General features: G+C 33.9%; 1 protein-coding gene and 1 pseudogene across 1 annotated transcript; both read left to right on the forward strand.

Annotated features, from left to right (window-relative positions):
- Positions 1–2,314: 2,314 nt before the first annotated feature.
- LOC112529104 (beta-glucosidase 24-like) lies at positions 2,315–5,300 on the forward strand. The gene is made up of 12 exons (XM_025140178.1): positions 2,315–2,428; positions 2,654–2,723; positions 2,799–2,857; positions 2,945–3,020; positions 3,217–3,382; positions 3,455–3,695; positions 3,814–3,935; positions 4,025–4,269; positions 4,374–4,408; positions 4,524–4,650; positions 4,738–4,846; positions 4,963–5,300. Exons 1-12 carry the CDS (start codon positions 2,315–2,317, stop codon positions 5,231–5,233), a joined length of 1,635 nt encoding a protein of 544 aa, XP_024995946.1. The 3' UTR covers positions 5,234–5,300.
- A 10,356-nt stretch (positions 5,301–15,656) lies between these two features.
- LOC112529105 overlaps positions 15,657–19,507 on the forward strand; it is a 5,738-nt pseudogene continuing 1,887 nt past the window's right edge.

Consider the following 19,507-nt stretch of genomic DNA (forward strand, 5'->3'; position numbering starts at 1 on the left):
TTCATTATAATAGACACCGATGATAATATTTTTTTTATTAACCTGGATATCCAACCCGCTATGCGAGCCGACTAATCCTAAGGCAACCATCTGCTTTGCAGATAGCCCGGAGTCATCGCATTTAAACCTCCGTGGTCACAAGAAGATTTTTATTCCTCCTTAAATTTGAACCTGCGACCTTCTGCTATTTTTGACATTCGGAGCCAAACTTAAACCAATCAGGCACCACCCTTATGGTTGATGACAATATTGATGATAATATTTTTGTTTCATTGGTTTGATTATATTTGAATGCATTAATTGTAAGCACATGCACCATTTTGCAACAACCAAACTATATGTAATTGAATATGAAATTAATATCACAAACAAATACAGAATAAATATAATTTCCACCACAAGTAAATATAAGTTGTCGACATTATCTTATAACACTACAGTGAAAATATCTTGTGAAGACAATGATATTTAATTGAAAACTAACCGAAGTTAATAAACACATTTCGGAATCTTAAATGTATCTTAGCTACAATCGTCAATATTGAGATTTCGTGAAGATAATTAATGATATAAAATGATAATTAAAGTTGCTAGAAATATAATGGGAGGTCACCTATGTAATGAGTAATATTTATCAAGAATATATGCTATGTTATTTATATCATAGATGCTATATAAAATAGGTGGTTTTCGGATTTCATCAAAATATATAAGGCTCCTAAATAAACATGTCCCTAAAAATATACACTCATCAACATTTAGTTAGCTTTTGTTGACGATATTGTTGCAAACTCGAGCGTATATATACATACAATTATAGAAAAAAACGGATATGGAGTGCAATTCGTTTATTAACATTGCTTTTGTAAATAGTCATTTATATGAAATATTGAACTGTATAACTATTTTAATATGTCAACCAACCGATGAGACTTAGGGGTTGTTCAGTTCGTTTTCTTTTAAGACATGTATGAATATAGCTGTCTGTATTGATATAGTTATATGTTCGGTTGTTGTGCTGAATAAACAGTCTGAATGTCAGAAATGACCATTTTACCCCAAGTCTTTATTTTTGTCTGAATAAAACAACAGTTTGATAAAAATGTTTAACAAATAACTTATAATTATAAAAAGAATATCAATGTAAAAGTTCTTTTTTTAAATAGAAACAACTTTTTAACAGAGTTCGGTTCTTCTTTTGTTCCTGTTTCAAATGGAACAACCTATATGATTGGTTCTTCTTTTGTTTAAAACATGGTAGCACAGTGAGAAATCAGAAACATAATCCAATCGAACAGAAAGGTAGGAATCAAAGCACAATTAGAAATCAAACCATAAAGGTCGATTTACCCATTTCAGGCACAATTAGAAATCGAACAAAAAGGCAAGATGGAGTAGGAGCAATCGAAGGCAGGATGGAGCAGGAGCAGGAGCATTTAAGTCACAGTTAGAAATCGATTTACCCATTTCAGGCACAGGAATAGATCGTCACATTAGAAAATCACATCGCCATGAAATCATCTAAATCCAGCGAACCGAATCCTCTCTCGTTTCTCTCCAAAGCCTTCAACAACCTCTTAGGAAAATCACATCGTAGGGGAGTAGTAATCCCCTGGTTGCATAACCTGCTTGAGGCGGGCGATTTGGATGATCTTGTTTCCCTTCTTGAGAGCAGACACCATTGGAGAGAAGAGATTCGAAACGACAATTGGAAAGGGTTACGATAAGTTGAAATATAAAAAGAGAGATGAAGAAATTTGAGTCAAGTTTTGCTGCATCTCCAATAGAAATAAAACTAATGTTTCTTGAGGGAGGAATGGCTATAAAGAGGGGTAGTTAAGGAAAGTTAACAGTTGAATACAAAGGACATAGGTTTTGTAGCTGAGTGGTTCAGCCATGGGCTGATCGAATAAGCCCATACCGAACAACTAGATATAGCTGTGCGAATAAGCCATATGGCTTATACAATCCATTAAGCTGCAACCGAACAGCCCCTTACCTTAGTCGGTATAACACAACAATTAAATATGGTATAAAGAACAACATACTCTTTCATTTGGATTAACAGAAAGGGCTAGAATGTGAATTCATTGCATAAATTAAAGTCTACAACCTAATTAAATATGAAATATCTTATCAGAATGGTTACCTTTTGTCTTCTAGGAATCCATTTACACAATTATCACCAGCTTGAACTTGGATTGGAGGCTATAAATACCATACCATGTGACTAAGTTCTCACCACTCTTCACCATCACACTTTGAAGGTGTAAAGGTTTTCTCTCAACCTACTTTACACGTTTAACCGTTCATAATGGGTGACGAAACAATGCTTGACTTCAACCATACTCCCCTCTTGGATGATGATCTCAAACGTCAAAATTTTCCAAGTAATTTCTTGTTTGGAGTAGCAACATCTGCTTATCAGGTATGCAATGTAAACATGGGTCTTGCATCATAAAAAAAATGCCTGATTCTCTGTCATCTTGGGAATTGTTTGGTCATCCTTTTTTGTAGTTCATATACTGTTCACATTATGTAGATAAGACTCAATTGTTATATTTTTAATCAAGATATAAATATGTTTATTAAAACAAAAAATGTTCAATAACTAAAATAAGCATACTTAAAGTTGTTATTGTTTGAGTTCTAGGTTGAAGGTGCTTGGAATGCGGATGGTAAAGGCCTGAGTATCTGCGATTGTTTTGCCCTAAGAAACCCTGGTATGTTTCTCTAGATTTTTTGGGTTTGATCGCGTCAATCATTAAATAAATGGATGACAATGGCGATGATTGCAGACAAGATTAGCGGAGGTACAAATGCATGTGTTACTGTTGACAGCTACTCAAGAATGAAGGTAAACATATCTTTTTGGTTTATGAAATAAAATTAATGCTTGATATTTATATATAACTTATCTAGCTCCTTTGTAAACAACTATCAGGAAGATGTTCAGTTGCTGAAGAAAATGGGTGTCAACTCTTACAGATTCTCTATTTCATGGCCGAGAATATTACCAGGTGAAAAAGAACATATTTCAACAATATTCCTTCACTAGAATAAATAAGAACCAAATATTCTTTACAATAAAAGCTATCGTGTGTAAGCCTTGCATACAGTATAAGCAAAATCCTTCAATATTAAACCTATGAAAGAACAATGTTGTATTTTTATCATAAATTCATTCAAAGCTTATTTTGATTTTGATTTAAGTAGGCGGGAAAGTAAGCATGGGTAAGAACCAGGAAGGCATCAACTACTACAACAAACTAATAGATGAGTTATTAGCCAATGGCATTGAGCCGTTTGTCACTCTTTTCCACTGGGATCTTCCTAATGCTTTGGAAGAAGAGTACATGGGTTTCTTAAGTTCAAAAGTCGTGTAAGTTTTTTTCAAATAAAAAAGTGTATTTGTACGTGTATCTTTTGACATATTATTTGTATTAAATCACAGGGCTGATTTTGTCGACTATGTTGATATTTGTTTCTGGGAGTTTGGAGATCGGGTAAAGAATTGGTTGACTTTAAACGAGCCACACATGTTCACATATAATGGTTATGTAATCGGTAAATTTGCACCTGGTCGGGGTGAAAATTGTAAAGATAGTGATGTTGAAACAGAGCCATATACAGTAGCATACAACCTACTTAACTGTCATGCAGCTGCTTATAGAAAATATGAGAAAGATTATAAGGTATTTTCTTAAAGGATGCAATTTTCATATACTTTTGGAATGCTTATTGTGTGTAAATTAATCCATCGTCATGTTTTAGTTTAATCATATATAACTAACCTCATGGAACATCATTTAGAAATCCCAAAAGGGTAAAGTGGGAATTACGCTTGACCTAAACTTTTGCAAGCCTTATGGTGGTCCAAGTAATGATGAAGATGTCAAAGCCGTTCAATATGCATATGATTTCGGGAATGGATGGTAAGCATGCATAAGTTATAGTAGGATAATTTATTTGTTTATTTGCTAACAACCTTTAAAACTATATGTTACAATGACGAATATTTCAGGTTTCTTGAGCCCTTAGTAAAAGGAAAATGGCCGGAAAATATGCAAAAGTTTGCCACTACTCCTACTGCTAACTATCCAAAAGGTCGTGCCCTGCCTGAATTCTCCGCTGATCAACGCACCAAGTTGATAGATTCATACGATTTTCTTGGAATAAACTACTACACTTCATCTTATATCCAATATCGAGCTCCTTCTGTCGGCATTGCTCCAGGATATAGTACGGATTGTCACTTCAACGCATCAGGTAATGGAAAACTTAGTTTCTGTTTATTTGGCACATGTCGGTCTTATATTCTATGAATATCTTTGTGGGTTTCTAAAATACATGTCAATATTTATATTTTTCAGGAATTGATTCCAATGAAGATCCTATAGGAAAGCGAGTAAGACAACTTTACTTAATATAACAAACGAAAATAGGGAATCTCCCATTTAATTTTGATTATTTCCGCATGTAACTACTATACTTAACCAAGTCTAACATGACGTACTTTGCAGGCATATGTTGATCCAACAGACCCAAAGCTATCATGGGTTTATCTTTGTCCTGCTGAGCTTACAGAGCTCTTGTATCTGGTTAAGAACACATACAATGTATCCAAAACTATTATAATCACTGAGAATGGTAGGTTAAATGACAACCATTTTGTTTGTTTCTTGTTGAATCCTCATATCTTCAAATTTATAATTGTATTATTATATATTGTAATAGGTTCTCCTGAAATGAATGAGACTGGAAAAACATACGAAGAAGTTCGGGATGATACATACCGATTGGAATATATACAGAAACATCTCATTGCCATCCAAACAGCTATACGGTATGTTACTTCATATTTTTTTATTGAACCCACATAATTGAAATAAATATTAAAATGAACATTAAATTACAAACGTAATCATGACACTGTCTATTGGCGTATAACTAATGTTGCAGTAACAAGGTAAACGTAATGGGCTATTTCGCATGGTCATTCATGGATAGCTTTGAATGGAGTTCCGGTTACACAGAACGGTTTGGTTTGATCTACGTTGATTATGTCAACAATCTCCAAAGGTATCCGAAAAATTCGGCACTATGGTACAAAAACTTTCTTTCCGAGAATGTTCTAAAAAGATCCATGGATGGTGAGAAAGTCAATGGTACAGTGTTTGAAGCAGAAAAAGCAATCGAAGTGAATCCAAAACTGAAGAAGGCGAGAGCATGAAATAAAGTATAATTAGAATCCTGAATTGTGTCTTAATAAATTTGTATTTTCGTCATTATGTATCCATGTACCGGTACTTAATAATTGTCTATTAGACAAAATAATAATAAGAAATAATGTATTCCACTATTTACCTTAATAATCCAAATTCTTTATGCTTATGTTGCTCTTATGTGGTGTAATTATGAAATTGCATAAGCAAATCCAAGAATCTGTGATTGGGGTCGGACTTTAGTTGATTAAATATTTTCTTACCTTATTTTCATCTCTTTTATTAAGATGATAGTCTAAAATATTTTTTATTAGGGCATCGTACTTTCAAAAATTTATCCGTTATAGCATTGAATAACTTTTTAAATTAAATTTACTCATTATACGAGGTTTTTTTAATGGATAAATTTAATTTAAAAGGTTACATAATGCTATAACGGGTAAACTTTTGAAAATACAATACCCTAATTAAAAAAAAATCGAAACTATATTGCAGTAATAAGAAAAAAACTGAAAGTAAAATACTAAAATAAGAAAATTTATAAAAATAGGTTGATATTTCGGGCATTTTGCCCTTAAACTAATAAATAATATTAACACAAACCTGGATCTTCATAACCATGTCATTTGCAGTTGCAGGACCGAAGATGGTTCAAGAATTTCAATTTTGGCTGAAACCACAAGTACATCAACCGCATCATGTTTCATTTGGCACTACTGACAAGATTCACTACACTGGGATGACACCCAAAAAAAATCCATTTGTGACGATGGGCTCATCTTGTTTTTCTCGTCCTAGGCCTGTCGACGTGTTTAAATTACCGTTTTACCCGGAGTTGTTTCAGTTTTGAGGAGGGTGTGGTGGTATTAATGATGAGATTGATCAGAGCAAAGTACAATTTATAAACAGAAAAACCTGTTGGATGGATGGTTGTGTAGGTTTTGTTCGTGTTTTCTATTAGTTTTTCATCCTGGGTTCTATTAGATTGAAATTACCTAGTTACTCCTATGGGAATGCTCTTGTAATATTGCATGTAAGATCATGTTATCTCTAATGAAGATTAATGTAAGCCATATGCTTGTATAACTTGCGATGATCATTATCTCTACAAAGTCAGAACGCTTCAGAAGAAAGAAAGACCAAAATTATTCAGAGATAAGAATAGTTGGCACTACAAACCAAAGGAGCGTTTTAGACTGAAAATTATGTCGAAAATCTACATTTTCTATGGAATTTCTCATCGGGAAATTTTGGACGAAAATGTGGGTTTTCGAGAGATTTTCGACGAAGAAGATCTCTCGAAAAAGCCATGAAAATGCCAAGCCATTTTCAACAACCCTTTCATAAAATTTTCGAAGGAATTTCGAGGGTATTCTTCCAGGGATTTTCAATGGTTTCCATTGACTCTTTCGTAGATTTTTGACGGAAATAAAAAATTAATTTTTAATTATTTAAATATTTTTCGGCGGATTAATTATCTTCTTAAATTTTTTGATGGATAATCAACCGTACATCCGTTGAAAATCTGTCAAAAATTCATCGATTATTTTACAATTATTTGCTAAATAAAGAACTTCTTGTTCCATCTATTCTTGTGGGTGTTGGAACCTCTCTTTTGTTTCCAAACTAAGTACCATGGTAATTTTGGTTCCTAGATCTATGACAAGAAGGTTAGTGGTGGACATTGATGACGATTCTTTTGAAGAATAAACAAGAATACCATCAAGATTAGCAAGAAGGGCATAAATAGGTTAGATATTGTGGGTATAATGTAAATTAAGGGGGAAAAAGCAACCCTAAAAGATAGAAGAGAAGATGATGAATATTGTTGGCAGGCATCAGATTCAGAGATGATTGCATCTTGCCTTTAATTTATTCTTCCTTCCCCTTTCATACTTAGATTCTGACAAAAAGAGTATGCCAGAAAGATTGGAGTTCCTGTTCTGGTGTAACCTGGATCTTCATAACCATGTCATTTGCAGTTGCAGGACCGAAGATGGTTCAAGAATTTCAATTTTGGCTGAAACCACAAGTACATCAACTTCATCATGTTTCATTTGGCACTACTGGCAAGATTCACTAGATTGGGATGACACCCAATGTTGGATATAGTCTTCAAAAGTTAGAATTTTTGTCCCACACATATATTGTTTCCCCTATGTTACTCTTCTCCTATGTTACTCTTCTCCTATATTGTTTCCTGCAACGTTTAATATGTTAATAGAGATGTATGGTTTGTTGTATCATTCATCTGGATTGGGTTAATCGTGGGAATAAATTAGCCATAACCTAACATCATATAGTAGGGGCTAATATTATTCTAAGGATAGTGATCTTAATCACATCCTAATCTGTTTGCTTTACTTCCTATTTTTTGCAGTAATTTTCTAACACCCAAAATAATCCATTTGTGACAATGGGGTTAGAGATGCATCTAACACTCGTATTTAGAGAGGTTAATCCATCTTTGGCTACTTAAACCTTTTCCGAGCCCATCTCAAGGTTACGATTCACTTTAATGTACATGTTACTTAGAGGTGGACCAAAATAGTATACAACATGACTACAAACCCTTGGCACAAAAGCTTTTTATGTATCTTTACAGACACTCGAATAAATTGCTTATAAACGGAAATAAAATTTGAAGTAAGAATCAAGGATTTGATTCTTTGATTGGAGGAATGTTGTTTTTAACTCTCTCGAAAGATGATAGAAAAGGTCTATTTATATAGCTCACCAAATACTACTCCATAGCCTACATCTAGAGCTTGTCTATGCTTGTCTATTTAATCTGCGACGGATTAACGATGAACCATATGAGCGATGGATTAGTGACGATCCCTTTGAACGATGGACTTTTAGCAAAGGGTTAGCGACAAACTTTAGCAACAGATAGACTTATTTGTAGCAACTGATTTCCGTCGATAATTTTTGCTAAATTGTGAAAAGAATATCTTAAAATAATGCATTTCTTGTATATTTTGTATAAAACATGCCCATCAATTCAAAACACCAAACTAAAATTGTCCAACAAATTAAAAATAATCAATTCATACAAATTCAAAATATTAAATTCATATAATTCAAATGTCCGGTCATTACATAACAATTTAACTATAAGGAGGGGGAGGGGGAGGGGGAGGGGGAAGTGTGTCCATACTGCTGCATAAAAGTAGTAAACTGAGCCGATAACATGACTTGTTGAGCTAACTGGCTAGCGTACTAGTCTTGTTAGGCCTACAGATTAGCCCTCGTCTTGCGTTCGGCATCCACCTCGGCCAAATAGTAATCCTCCCGCCACTTCCCTCCAACTTTATCCTTCCCATTTTCTCCTGCATCTTAGCTACCTGTATATTACTACCAAATAGGGCATCTTTTCCGGCGGCCAAATCCGCCGGAAATCTAACTTCAGGCGGATATGGCCACCGGAAAAGATGGCGCTGGTGATTATTTTCCTGGCGGACTTACTGGCGGATTCCGGGCGCCAGAAAATTTTCACCGGTTTTATTTAAAATATCTTCATTAAATTAAGAAAATATTTAAGTTTTTTTAAAAAAAAAATGAATTAATTTATCGGCAGAAAATATCCGTTGGAAATCTGCCGGTAACTTTATCCACCAGAAAAAATAATTTAAGAATTAAAAAAAAAACTAATTTATAGCTTTAAATATTACCGGCGGATTATATTTGTATCCGCCAGAAATGTTTAAATTTTTTAATTTTAGAATATTTTTACAATAAATATTTAAAACTTGTAAATCTGTAAAATATTAAAAAAAAACTAAAAAGACGAAATACAATTAAATATCATACATTAAACTAAACAACAATTATTCCAACCAATATAAAGTAGCACATAATTGTTATAAACAAAAACTAAATTGTTCCAAACAAACATGCGACATTTAATTCAGTGGTAGGGGGGAAATATTGAGATTGACTAGTTGTCTAACCAAAGCAGCCATATCTTGAAGTTGTTTATCATGTCACTCCTCCTTCTCTCGCCTTCGCTCCTCCTCCGCCCGCCGTCGCTCATTCTCTCGCTGATTTTCTTCTTGTAAATCTCTAAGTTCAGTCCTTGAGGCTTCAATTTACTATAAAATAAATAAAACGTCATAATATTTAATATGAATTATAAACTAAATCGATAAACATCATCAAAAGAAAATTGGCACATACCTGACTCTCTGAAGACGATGGACCACCTTGTGTGTAGTTCCCAGTCAAGACCCAATTGGGATCCTGGTTGTACCAAAACCCAATTAGACGGCCTTTCTTGCTTCCCCCAACCGCATGCTCCCACAACTCTTTATCTAATAAGGGACAGGTGGATGGATCATCATCATATCTTTGAGTGAAACCTGTTGAATAGTCATCCTATATATGGTTTAAAGAAGATTGCAAGTCAATTTTGACAGCATGATGGCTGTAAATGGACGTTTCCAGACAAAACAATCCTAACGTTTGTCCAACAAGTGGCAACCCAAACTAAATATACAAAATTTCTAACTTAAACAATCCTAATGTTTGCCCAATAAATGGCAACCCAAACTAGATTTTTAATTTAAACCACTTGAACGTTTGCCTAACCTAGATAGATAGTTACCTATCCAATTATAAACATAAAAATAGATAGATATACTTACCATGACTTGGCTACACTTAGAGGTCACGTACCCCCAGAATATGTAGATGCAGCATCTCCACTCCACCTCTTCTTATGCGTATGATCAAACAATTCCACAACGGTCGGTGGCACGCTGTCTTTTGCTTTTGTCTACAAAGGTCAAATAATACGAACATGTGTTAATTATAACATATTAAAAATCAAGCTACTAAATTAATGGGTTTTAGGTCCTACCAGACGAACACCATGCTCCGGAAATGGGATCGATCCACCGGTGTGTAGCACAACTTGGCTATCACGATTCTCACGAACCACACCGGAAACAACCTTCCAGTTGTCATTGTTCCAACGACCAACCATCTGGCTCCACACATATGAATATATCCAACTAGGGGGAAGTTCTTCAAAACACTCATATCTCGGTGTGGGTCTGTTTCATCGTATTGAGGATACCCATTCTTTTTTGCTTTTTCCCCAGCTTTGTTCATCGCGCCACTCAAGTTGTCATTGTATGGGTTGGCTGACTTTCTCTCCCACGTGTCTAGGATCTGGGCGTCCAAAGCCGGATCCCAAGTGTATTAGCCCTGTATGTAAAAGTTTAGTCGATTCTTAGATTCAAAACAATAGCAAAAATATAACAAGTTGAATATATACCAGGAACATGGAACCGCTCCACATTCGGCGTCTCACATCCCTTGGGATTTTTTCCCAACTGACCTATGGGCCGTCAAGCAGCTCTCGGTTAATCTTGGTGATTCGACGGATCACACTGGTGTCATTACAACTATATAAATAATGAATTGAATTAGCATCAATACAAAAAATAATTATTTATATCAATTAAAAGATGTAAATGTTTACTCTTTGCCACGGATGCCAATAACTGTCCGCTGTTGTGGAAGCGGCTCCGGAGCAGCGCTACTACGACCAGACTCTATCTCCTCCGGGTGTGCCGAAGCACTACTAGAGACTCTACCCATACCGCGTCTAGGTGTACTGTCACTATCTCGACCGGTAATCCGAGTACGCGGCATTGTCGATTTTTCTACAAAGCAATGTTAGAAAACATACAACAATAATTCAAGTATACAATAAATATTCCACACAATAAATATTCCTCAAAAATATACCATTTCTAACACAAAATATACCTCAATTTCGTTTCTAACACAAAATATACCTCAATTTTGTTTATAAATAAAAGTCCTAACATTTGCCCAACAATTGGCAACCCATTTCTAACACAAAATATACCTCAATTTCGTTTTTAAATACAAGTCCTAACGTTTGCCCAACAATTAACAACCCATTTCTAAAACAAAATAAATCTCAATTTCGTTTATAAGTACAAGTTCTAATGTTTGCCCAACAATTGACAACTCAATTCTAACACAAAATATACCTCAATTTCTTGAATTTTGATAGTTGACAAAACAATTTGTTAGTATTAATAAACTTGTGTTTTAAGCGTTTGTGGCATCTAAAGTATATGGATATGCATAAAGAAAAGTTCAAGACGAATTACTAAAACTATGAATTATATATTGAAAAATGTGTAAAAAAATAATGTTTGATGAAATTTGTGTTGGCAACAAAATTACAAAATGTTTTATTGACAAACATACATATATACATGATACATATATACATTCGTACAAATACATACATAAATCCGCCGGTATACATGGAGTAAACATACATACATATACATATATACATCCATCGGTATACATACATATACATATATACATACAGTAAAAATACATACATACCGGAGTTGAAGAGGTGGTCGGCGGCAGGTCTCTCTCGATGTTGGTGGTCGGCGGCCGAAAAGAGGTGGTCGTCGGTGGTCTCTCCCAATGTTCGTCTCTCACGATCGTTTTTTTATAGTTTTTGTTGCAGGCGGCTGTGTTCAATGAGGGAGATAGAGTTTTTTATGTTTTTTGATATTACCGGCGGACAAATCCGTCAGAAATTTTTAAAAAAATTTAAATTTTTTAAAATTAACCGGTTTTTCTTGAAATTTTTGTAATTTTTTTTTCGGTAATCCGCCGGTGTTTTAATGTTTTTCCATTATTAATATTTTACTTAAAAATTATTATTTTACTTAAGTTATTATTATTACTATTATTATCATTATTATTATTAAAATTACTATTATTATTATTATGACTACTAAAATTATTGTTATTATAGTTATTATATATTTTTTTAAAATTATTATTATTGAAATTATTATTATTATTATTAAAATATTATTATTATTATATATTTTTTAAAATTATTATTATTGAAATTATTATTATTATTATTAAAATATTATTATTATTATATATTTTTTAAAATTATTATTATTGAACCGTTAAAGCCCAGTATGGTCCATTAATGCCGAATACGGTCCATTAAACCACAATACGATCAATTAAAGCCCAATACGATCAATTAAAAACCAATACGATCCATTAAAGCCCAATACGATTCATTAATGCCCCATACGATCCATTAAAGTTCAATCGGTCCATTAAAACCCAATAACATCAATTAAAGCCTAATACGGTCGATTAAACCACAACTAACATCCAATAAAGTCAATATGATGCATTAATGTCCAATACGATCCTTTAAAGCTCAATACAATCCATTAATGCCCCCTACGATCTATTAAAGCCCAATAAGATCCATTAAAGCCCAATAAGATCCATTAAAGACCAATACGGTCTATTAAACCTTAATACGATCAATTAAAGCCCAATACGATCAATTAAAACCCAATACGATCCATTAAAGCACAATATGATTCATTAATGCCTCATATGATCCATTAAAGCCCAATAAGATCCACTAAAGCCCCATACGGTCCATTAAACGACAACTAACATCCACTAAAGCCAATACGATGCACTAAAGACAATACGATGCACTAAAGCCAATACGATCCATTACACCACAACTAACATCAACTAAAGCCAATACGATCCATTGAAGCCTAATACAATCCTTTAAAGCCCAATACGATCTATTAATGTCCCATACGATCTATTAAAGCCCAATATGAACCATTAAATCCCAATACGATCCATTAAACCACAGCTAATATCTACTAAAGCCAATACGATGCATTAAAGCCCAATACAATCCATTAAAGCCCAATACGGTCCATTAATGCCCAATACGATTCTTTAAAGCCCAATACGATCCAATAATGTCCCATACAATCCATTAAAGCTCAATCGGTCCATTAAAACCCAATATGGTCCATTAAAGCCCAATACGATACATTAAACCACAACTAACATGCAGTAAAGCCAATTACGATGCATTAAAGCCCAATAGAACCGTTAAAGCCCAATACGATTCATTAAAGCACAATAGAACCGTTAAAGCCTAATACGTTCCATTCAACACCAATATGATCCGTCAAAACCCAATACAATCTATTAAAGCCTAACTAACATCCACTAAATCCCAATAGAACCATTAAAGTCACATACGATCCTTTAAAGCTTAATACGATCCATTAAGAAAAGAAGTTTGAAAAATGGGAAAAATCAAAAAGCCGCTGGAAATCCGCTGGAAATCATTAAGTTTTTTTTAAATATTGAATAACTATTACTGACGGATTGGAAAATTTTAAAAATAAATTTTAATTTTTAATTACTCTCTGGCGGATTTCCGACGGACCTTAATCTTAAAAAATTAATTAAATATCTGTCGAAAATCCGCGGGTAAATTAATGTAATTAGAGTTAAAACTTTTCTAAAATAATTAATTACAAAATCCGCCGAAAATATTACCAGAATCTTTTTTTGGGCGGATTTCCGGCGGAAGTCAACGAAAGTTGACTTTTTTGTTGTCTGCCGGAAAACTCGCAGGAAATGCCCAATTCTTTTATTAGTGAATATTCAATGTAACAAACAAAAATTAGTAATTTTGTTGCAATGAAATGTAATGACCGCTCAAGCAAAAAGGGGATCCTCAGAGATCCCAAACCCTAAAAGAGACCTTTCCTCCTTCCTCTGATACTCTGCTCCCAAACAACTGGATCATGAGGAGGTTTGGTGTTGGGCTCCGTACTAGACAATGTCTCATCCCTAAGCTCTCGGAATCGCTCATATGGTTTACCAAAACAAAAGCAGGTAAACTTATATTCGTAGACATCAACAACATAACAAATGTGAATAAATGTATTCATTGCATGCTTTATTAATAATTATAATATTCTAATTACCAATGGTAGTCTCATTGTCAACCAACCTACCTACGTAGCCAAACATTTGTCCTAGAAGTCCAAACTAATAGCATCACTACGTTTATTAAAATGTATTATTTTAAACATACCAACGAACCTATAAACCAAGTAATTATTTTATAACACTTACCGCCGATTTGGGATAAATGAAGATCAGAGGATTAGTAGGTAGGTCGGGTGAACCGTGAGTCACCTTTCATTTCGAGCAGTAGATCCGCTCAAACAACCTAAAAGAAATTGGGTTGCGACCTGTAATAACAAAAAAAAAAAAAAAAGGAATGGAATTGGTAGTCGTTAAATTTCAAGGACTTATAGTGTAAAGATCAAAGTGAAGGGTTTAGACCCTAAAATTAAATGTAATTAAATGATAGGATACCCAATGGTCATGAAACTTACAGCCATTAATATTGGCTTATCGTTTCATATTCCGTGAAACCGCCGATGACTAAGTATATATATGGGGAGCTCTTCAAGCATAAAGATGACAAATTCTCGAGGAAGGAAACTCGTATAAGTGAGGTGAAAGATGAGGATGATTTGGTGAAGAGCAACAAGTTTGATGCGTATTTTGGGAGAACATGAGGAATTTCGAGGAACTGTTTGGAGTTATGACCTATATGGTGAGTTATACGTGACTTTTCAAAAAAAAAAATGGTTGCACATTTTATTTACAATTATATGCAAGCTTGCTGGATTTTTCTCTATATAATTGTATATCATGTATGCGTAAAAAAAACGTGCCTTATTTTATAAAATATGTTGTGTGGCAATAGGGGCTGTACTACGGTATGATTCCATAAAGACAAGCATGCTTTGTGAGCTTGTCTAAGCCGTAAGTGCGGACACGCTGTGTGAGTTCGCCAGGTAATGTTGTATGAGGTAGTCAACTTCCGTAACGCCACTAGCTTTGTGAAGTGTGTTGTTTAGACTCTATGCATGATAAATTATGATGCTTTGTGAAATCTATTTTTCTTATATGGTGTATGCATTAAAACCGTTAATTCATTGGGCTCTTGGCTCACCCAACTTCTTTCAAAAACAATTATGCAACCAGGTCGTCTCATACACGGGAATAGTAGCAAGGGAAAGGAGAAAGTTTAGAACCGGCTATTGCGGAATAAAGGCTTGGCGTGGAGACTATCCGGGATTTGATAAGGATATCATTAAACAAATGTTCCTTTTAAGTTTTATTAGTTTTAAAAATAAATACTTCCATTGCGTTGAACTATTTAGACTTTATGACTTATTTATACATGGACGTTTATTATATTAAGAAGAAAAAAAATTGGGTCTTTACACGACCCCAGATCTCTCTGTATAATAATCAATTAAGTTAAGCTATTAGTAAACTTACAAATCTAATTATATATTCAAAAAAACTGTGAATTACCATTTGGTGTCGGTGTAGCAATAATCAATCCCCCGGTGTGCTTGGATGACAAACCCTCAAGCATGGTCGCCCGATTGCCTATACCGCCTACACTTGGATCTCTAACGATCGATATCCCGCACATGTTTAAAACATAACACATAAGTTGGTAAAAAAACAATAGTAATGCACAAAGCTCGCAATAAAGATAAAAACATGATCAATCATGTTGAGTCAATATGGCTCGGGATCCAGGGAGGGTAATGTCCTCTGAGGGGTGTGAAGTCCTTACTATCCTATGCCACACATTCTACCTGTCGGGAGGGTGGTATCTCGATACATGCATAAATATACTCTAACATATGTATACATATGTATACATATAGCACAAACACATACACATACACAAGCATACATTTAACACGGACCAACAGATACATATAACACATACACATTTCAATATATAACACACACATACACATTTGTACATATAACACATACACATACACAAGCATACATTTAACACGGACAAACAGATACATATAACACATACACATTTCAATATATAACACACACATACACATTTGTACATATAACACATACACATGGAAATGAATGTCATAACCATTCTTCAAAAGATGGCCAACACTCAACAAATTGTATTTTGTGCTTGGAACAAAATAAACTTCGGACATCGTTTCAGTTTTTCTTTGTTTTGTTTTAAATTCCAATTGACCAATACCACGAACCAGTATGATTTTCCATCACCAACTTTAAGTTCTCCAAAATCACTTTCAAACAACTTGAAAAATAAGTTTTTGTTACCTGTCATATGTTCGCTAGCACCACTGTTTATTTCCCTAATATCATCACCATCTCCACCACGAGACATGAACAACAAAGTGTCATCATTATGATGTATTTGGTTTCTATTTCCAGACACCCAATTAGCATCTTGTTTTTCTTTTTTTTATATATTAACTTTATTTCACCAAATGACAAAGTTTGTGCCAATTGAAACATTCAATTAACCACGATCTCATCCTCTTTGATTTCCACGTCCATGTCCTCTTTGTGAATCTATGAAATCTTGAGTTTGATTTGATTTGTTCCAACCATAACCTCTTCCACGTCCTCCACCTTTTTGGTTTTTGAAACCTCCCTTCTTCTCCTTTAGAGACAACTTTAACCGAAATGCTTGATCTGAAACTATTTCCTTCTTCGTCTTGTTTATTCTCTCTACATAAGCTTGCAATGAGTCTGTGAGTTCATCAATGGTCATGATGGTTAAGTCCTTAGATTCTTCAATGGCTACTACATGTATTTTTCAAATAAAATAGTGTATTTGTGCGTGTATCTTTTGACATATTATTTGTATTAAATCACAGGGATGATTTTGTCGACTATGTTGATATTTGTTTCTGAGAGTTTGGACATCGGGTAAAGAATTGGTTGACTATAAACGAGCCACATATGTTCACATATAATGGTTATGTTATCGGTACATTTGCACCTGGTCGGAGTGCAAATTGTAAAGATAGTGATGTTGAAACCGAGCCATATACAGTAGCATACAACTTACTTAACTGTCATGCAGTCGCTTATAAAAAATATGAGAAAGATTATAAGGTATTTGCTTAAAGGAAGCAATTTTCGTACACTTTTGGAATGCATATAGTGTGAAATTAATCCATCGTCATGTTTTAGTTTAATCATATATAACTAACCTCATGGAACATCATTTAGAGTTTCCAAAGGGTAAAGTGGGAATTACGCTTGACCTTAGCTTTTGCAAGCCTTTTCGTGGTTCGAGTAATGATGAAGATGTCAAAGCCGTGCAATATGCATATGATTTCGGGAACGGATGGTAAGCATGCATAAGTTATAGTAGGATAGTTTATTTATTCATTTGCTAACAACCTTTAAAATTATATGTTTCAATGACGAATATTTCTGGTTTCTTGAGCCATTAGTAAAAGTAAAATGGCCCGAAAATATGCAAAAGTTTTCCACTACTCCTACTGCTAACTATCCAAAAGGTCTTACCCTGCCTGAATTCTCCGATGATCAATGCACCAAGTTGATAGATTCGTACGATTTTCTTGGAATAAACTACTACACTGCATTTTATATCCAATATCAAGCTCTTTCTGTTGATATTCCTCCCGGATATACTAGGGATGGTCGCTTCAAAGCATCAGGTAATGGAAAACTTAGTTTCTATTTATTTGGCACATGTCGGTCTTATATTCTATGAATATATGTTCGTCAATGAAAACAAGGTGTCTATTTATCTTTGTGGATTTCTAAAATATATGTCAATATTTACATTTTTCAGGAAATGATTCCAATGGAGATCCTATAGGAAAGCAAGTAAGACAACTTTACTTGATAAAAGAAATGAAAACAAGGCGATCTCCCATTTAATTTTGATTATTTCCGTACGTAACTACTATACTTAACCAAGTGTAACATGACGTACTTTGCAGGCATATGTTGATCCAACAAACCCAATGCTGTCATGGGTTTATCTTTGTCCTGCTGAGCTTACAGAGCTCTTGTATCTGGTTAAGAACACATACAATGTATCCAAACCTATTATAATAACTGAGAATGGTAAGTTAAATGATAACCATTTTATTTGTTTCTTGTTGAATCCTCATATGTTCAAATTTATAATTGCATTACTATATATTGTGACAGGTTCTCCTGAGATGAATGACACTGGAAAAACATACCAAGAAGTTTGGGATGATACATACCGATTGGAATACATACAGAAACATCTCACTGCCATTCGAACGGCTATATGGTATGTTACTTCACATTTGTTTTTATTGAACACACATAATTGAAATACAAATTAAAATGAACATTAAATCACAAACATAATCATGACACAGTCTATTGGCGTATAACTAATGTTGCAGTAACAAGGTAAATGTAAAGGGGTATTTCGCATGGTCATTCATGGATAGCTTTGAATGGAGTTTCGGTTACAAAGATCGATTTGGTTTGACCTACGTTGATTACGTCAACAATCTCCAAAGGTATCCGAAAACTGGGTATTTCCGGCGGAATTTCCGGCGGAAATTTTCCGCCGGAAATTTTCCGGCGGATTTCCGGCGGAAATTAACAAAGTCAACTTTTGTTGACTTCCGCCGGAGCTCCGCCGGAAATCCGCCGGAAAATTTAAATCGGTAATAATTCCGGCAGATTTCCGGCGGATTTCCGGCGGATTTATTAATTAAGGGTTAATTAATCTTTAAAAATTAATTAATATCTGAAAAAAAACGGAAAAATATTTTACCGGCGGAAATATCCGCCGGAAAGTTTAAAAAATTAAAAAAAATAAATCCGTCGGAAATCCGCCGGAAATTGTTTTAGAAAAATAATTTTTAAAAAATTTATAAAAAAACTTATAGAAAAATAAATTAAAAAAAAATTAAAAATGTATCCGCCGGAAATCCGCCGGAAAATATTTTTAAAAAAAAAATAAAAATCTTTTAACATTTTCCGGCGGAAAAATTCCGCCGGAAATTTTAAAAATTGTTTTAGAAAAATAATTATTAAAAAATTTAAAAAAGAAAAATAAATTTAAAAAAAACCAAAAATATATCCGCCGGAAATCCGCCGGAAATATTTTWAAAAAAATATAAAAATCTTTTAACATTTTCCGGCAGACAAAATCCGCCGGAAATTTTAAAAATTGTTTTAGAAAAAAAAATTTAAAAAAATTTTAAAAAAAAAATTCTAGAAAAATACATTTTAAAAAAAGCTAAAAAAAATATCCGCCGGAAATCCGCCGGAAAGTTTAAAAATTCAAAAAATATAAATCCGCCGGAAATTGTTTTACAAAAATAATTTTTAAAAAATTAAAAAAACCTTTTAAAAAAATTTAAAAAAATCGTATTGGGCTTTAACGAACTGAATTGGGCCTTAATGAATCGTATGAGCCTTAATGAATCGTATGAGCCTTAACGGACCGTATTGGGCCTTAATGAACCGTATTGGGCTTTAACGGTTTGAACCGTATT

This window comes from Cynara cardunculus, assembly GCF_001531365.2.
Source record: "Cynara cardunculus var. scolymus isolate 2C chromosome LG 16, CcrdV1, whole genome shotgun sequence".
Lineage (NCBI taxonomy): Eukaryota > Viridiplantae > Streptophyta > Magnoliopsida > Asterales > Asteraceae > Cynara > Cynara cardunculus.

Coding starts and splice junctions, on each gene's coding strand:
- LOC112529104 (XM_025140178.1), top strand. CDS start 2,315: ATGGGTGACGAAACAATGCTTGACTTCAACCATACTCCCCTCTTGGAT. Junction 2,858..2,944: donor ACAGCTACTCAAGAATGAAG/GTAAACATATCT, acceptor AACAACTATCAG/GAAGATGTTCAGTTGCTGAA. Junction 4,651..4,737: donor TATTATAATCACTGAGAATG/GTAGGTTAAATG, acceptor ATATTGTAATAG/GTTCTCCTGAAATGAATGAG.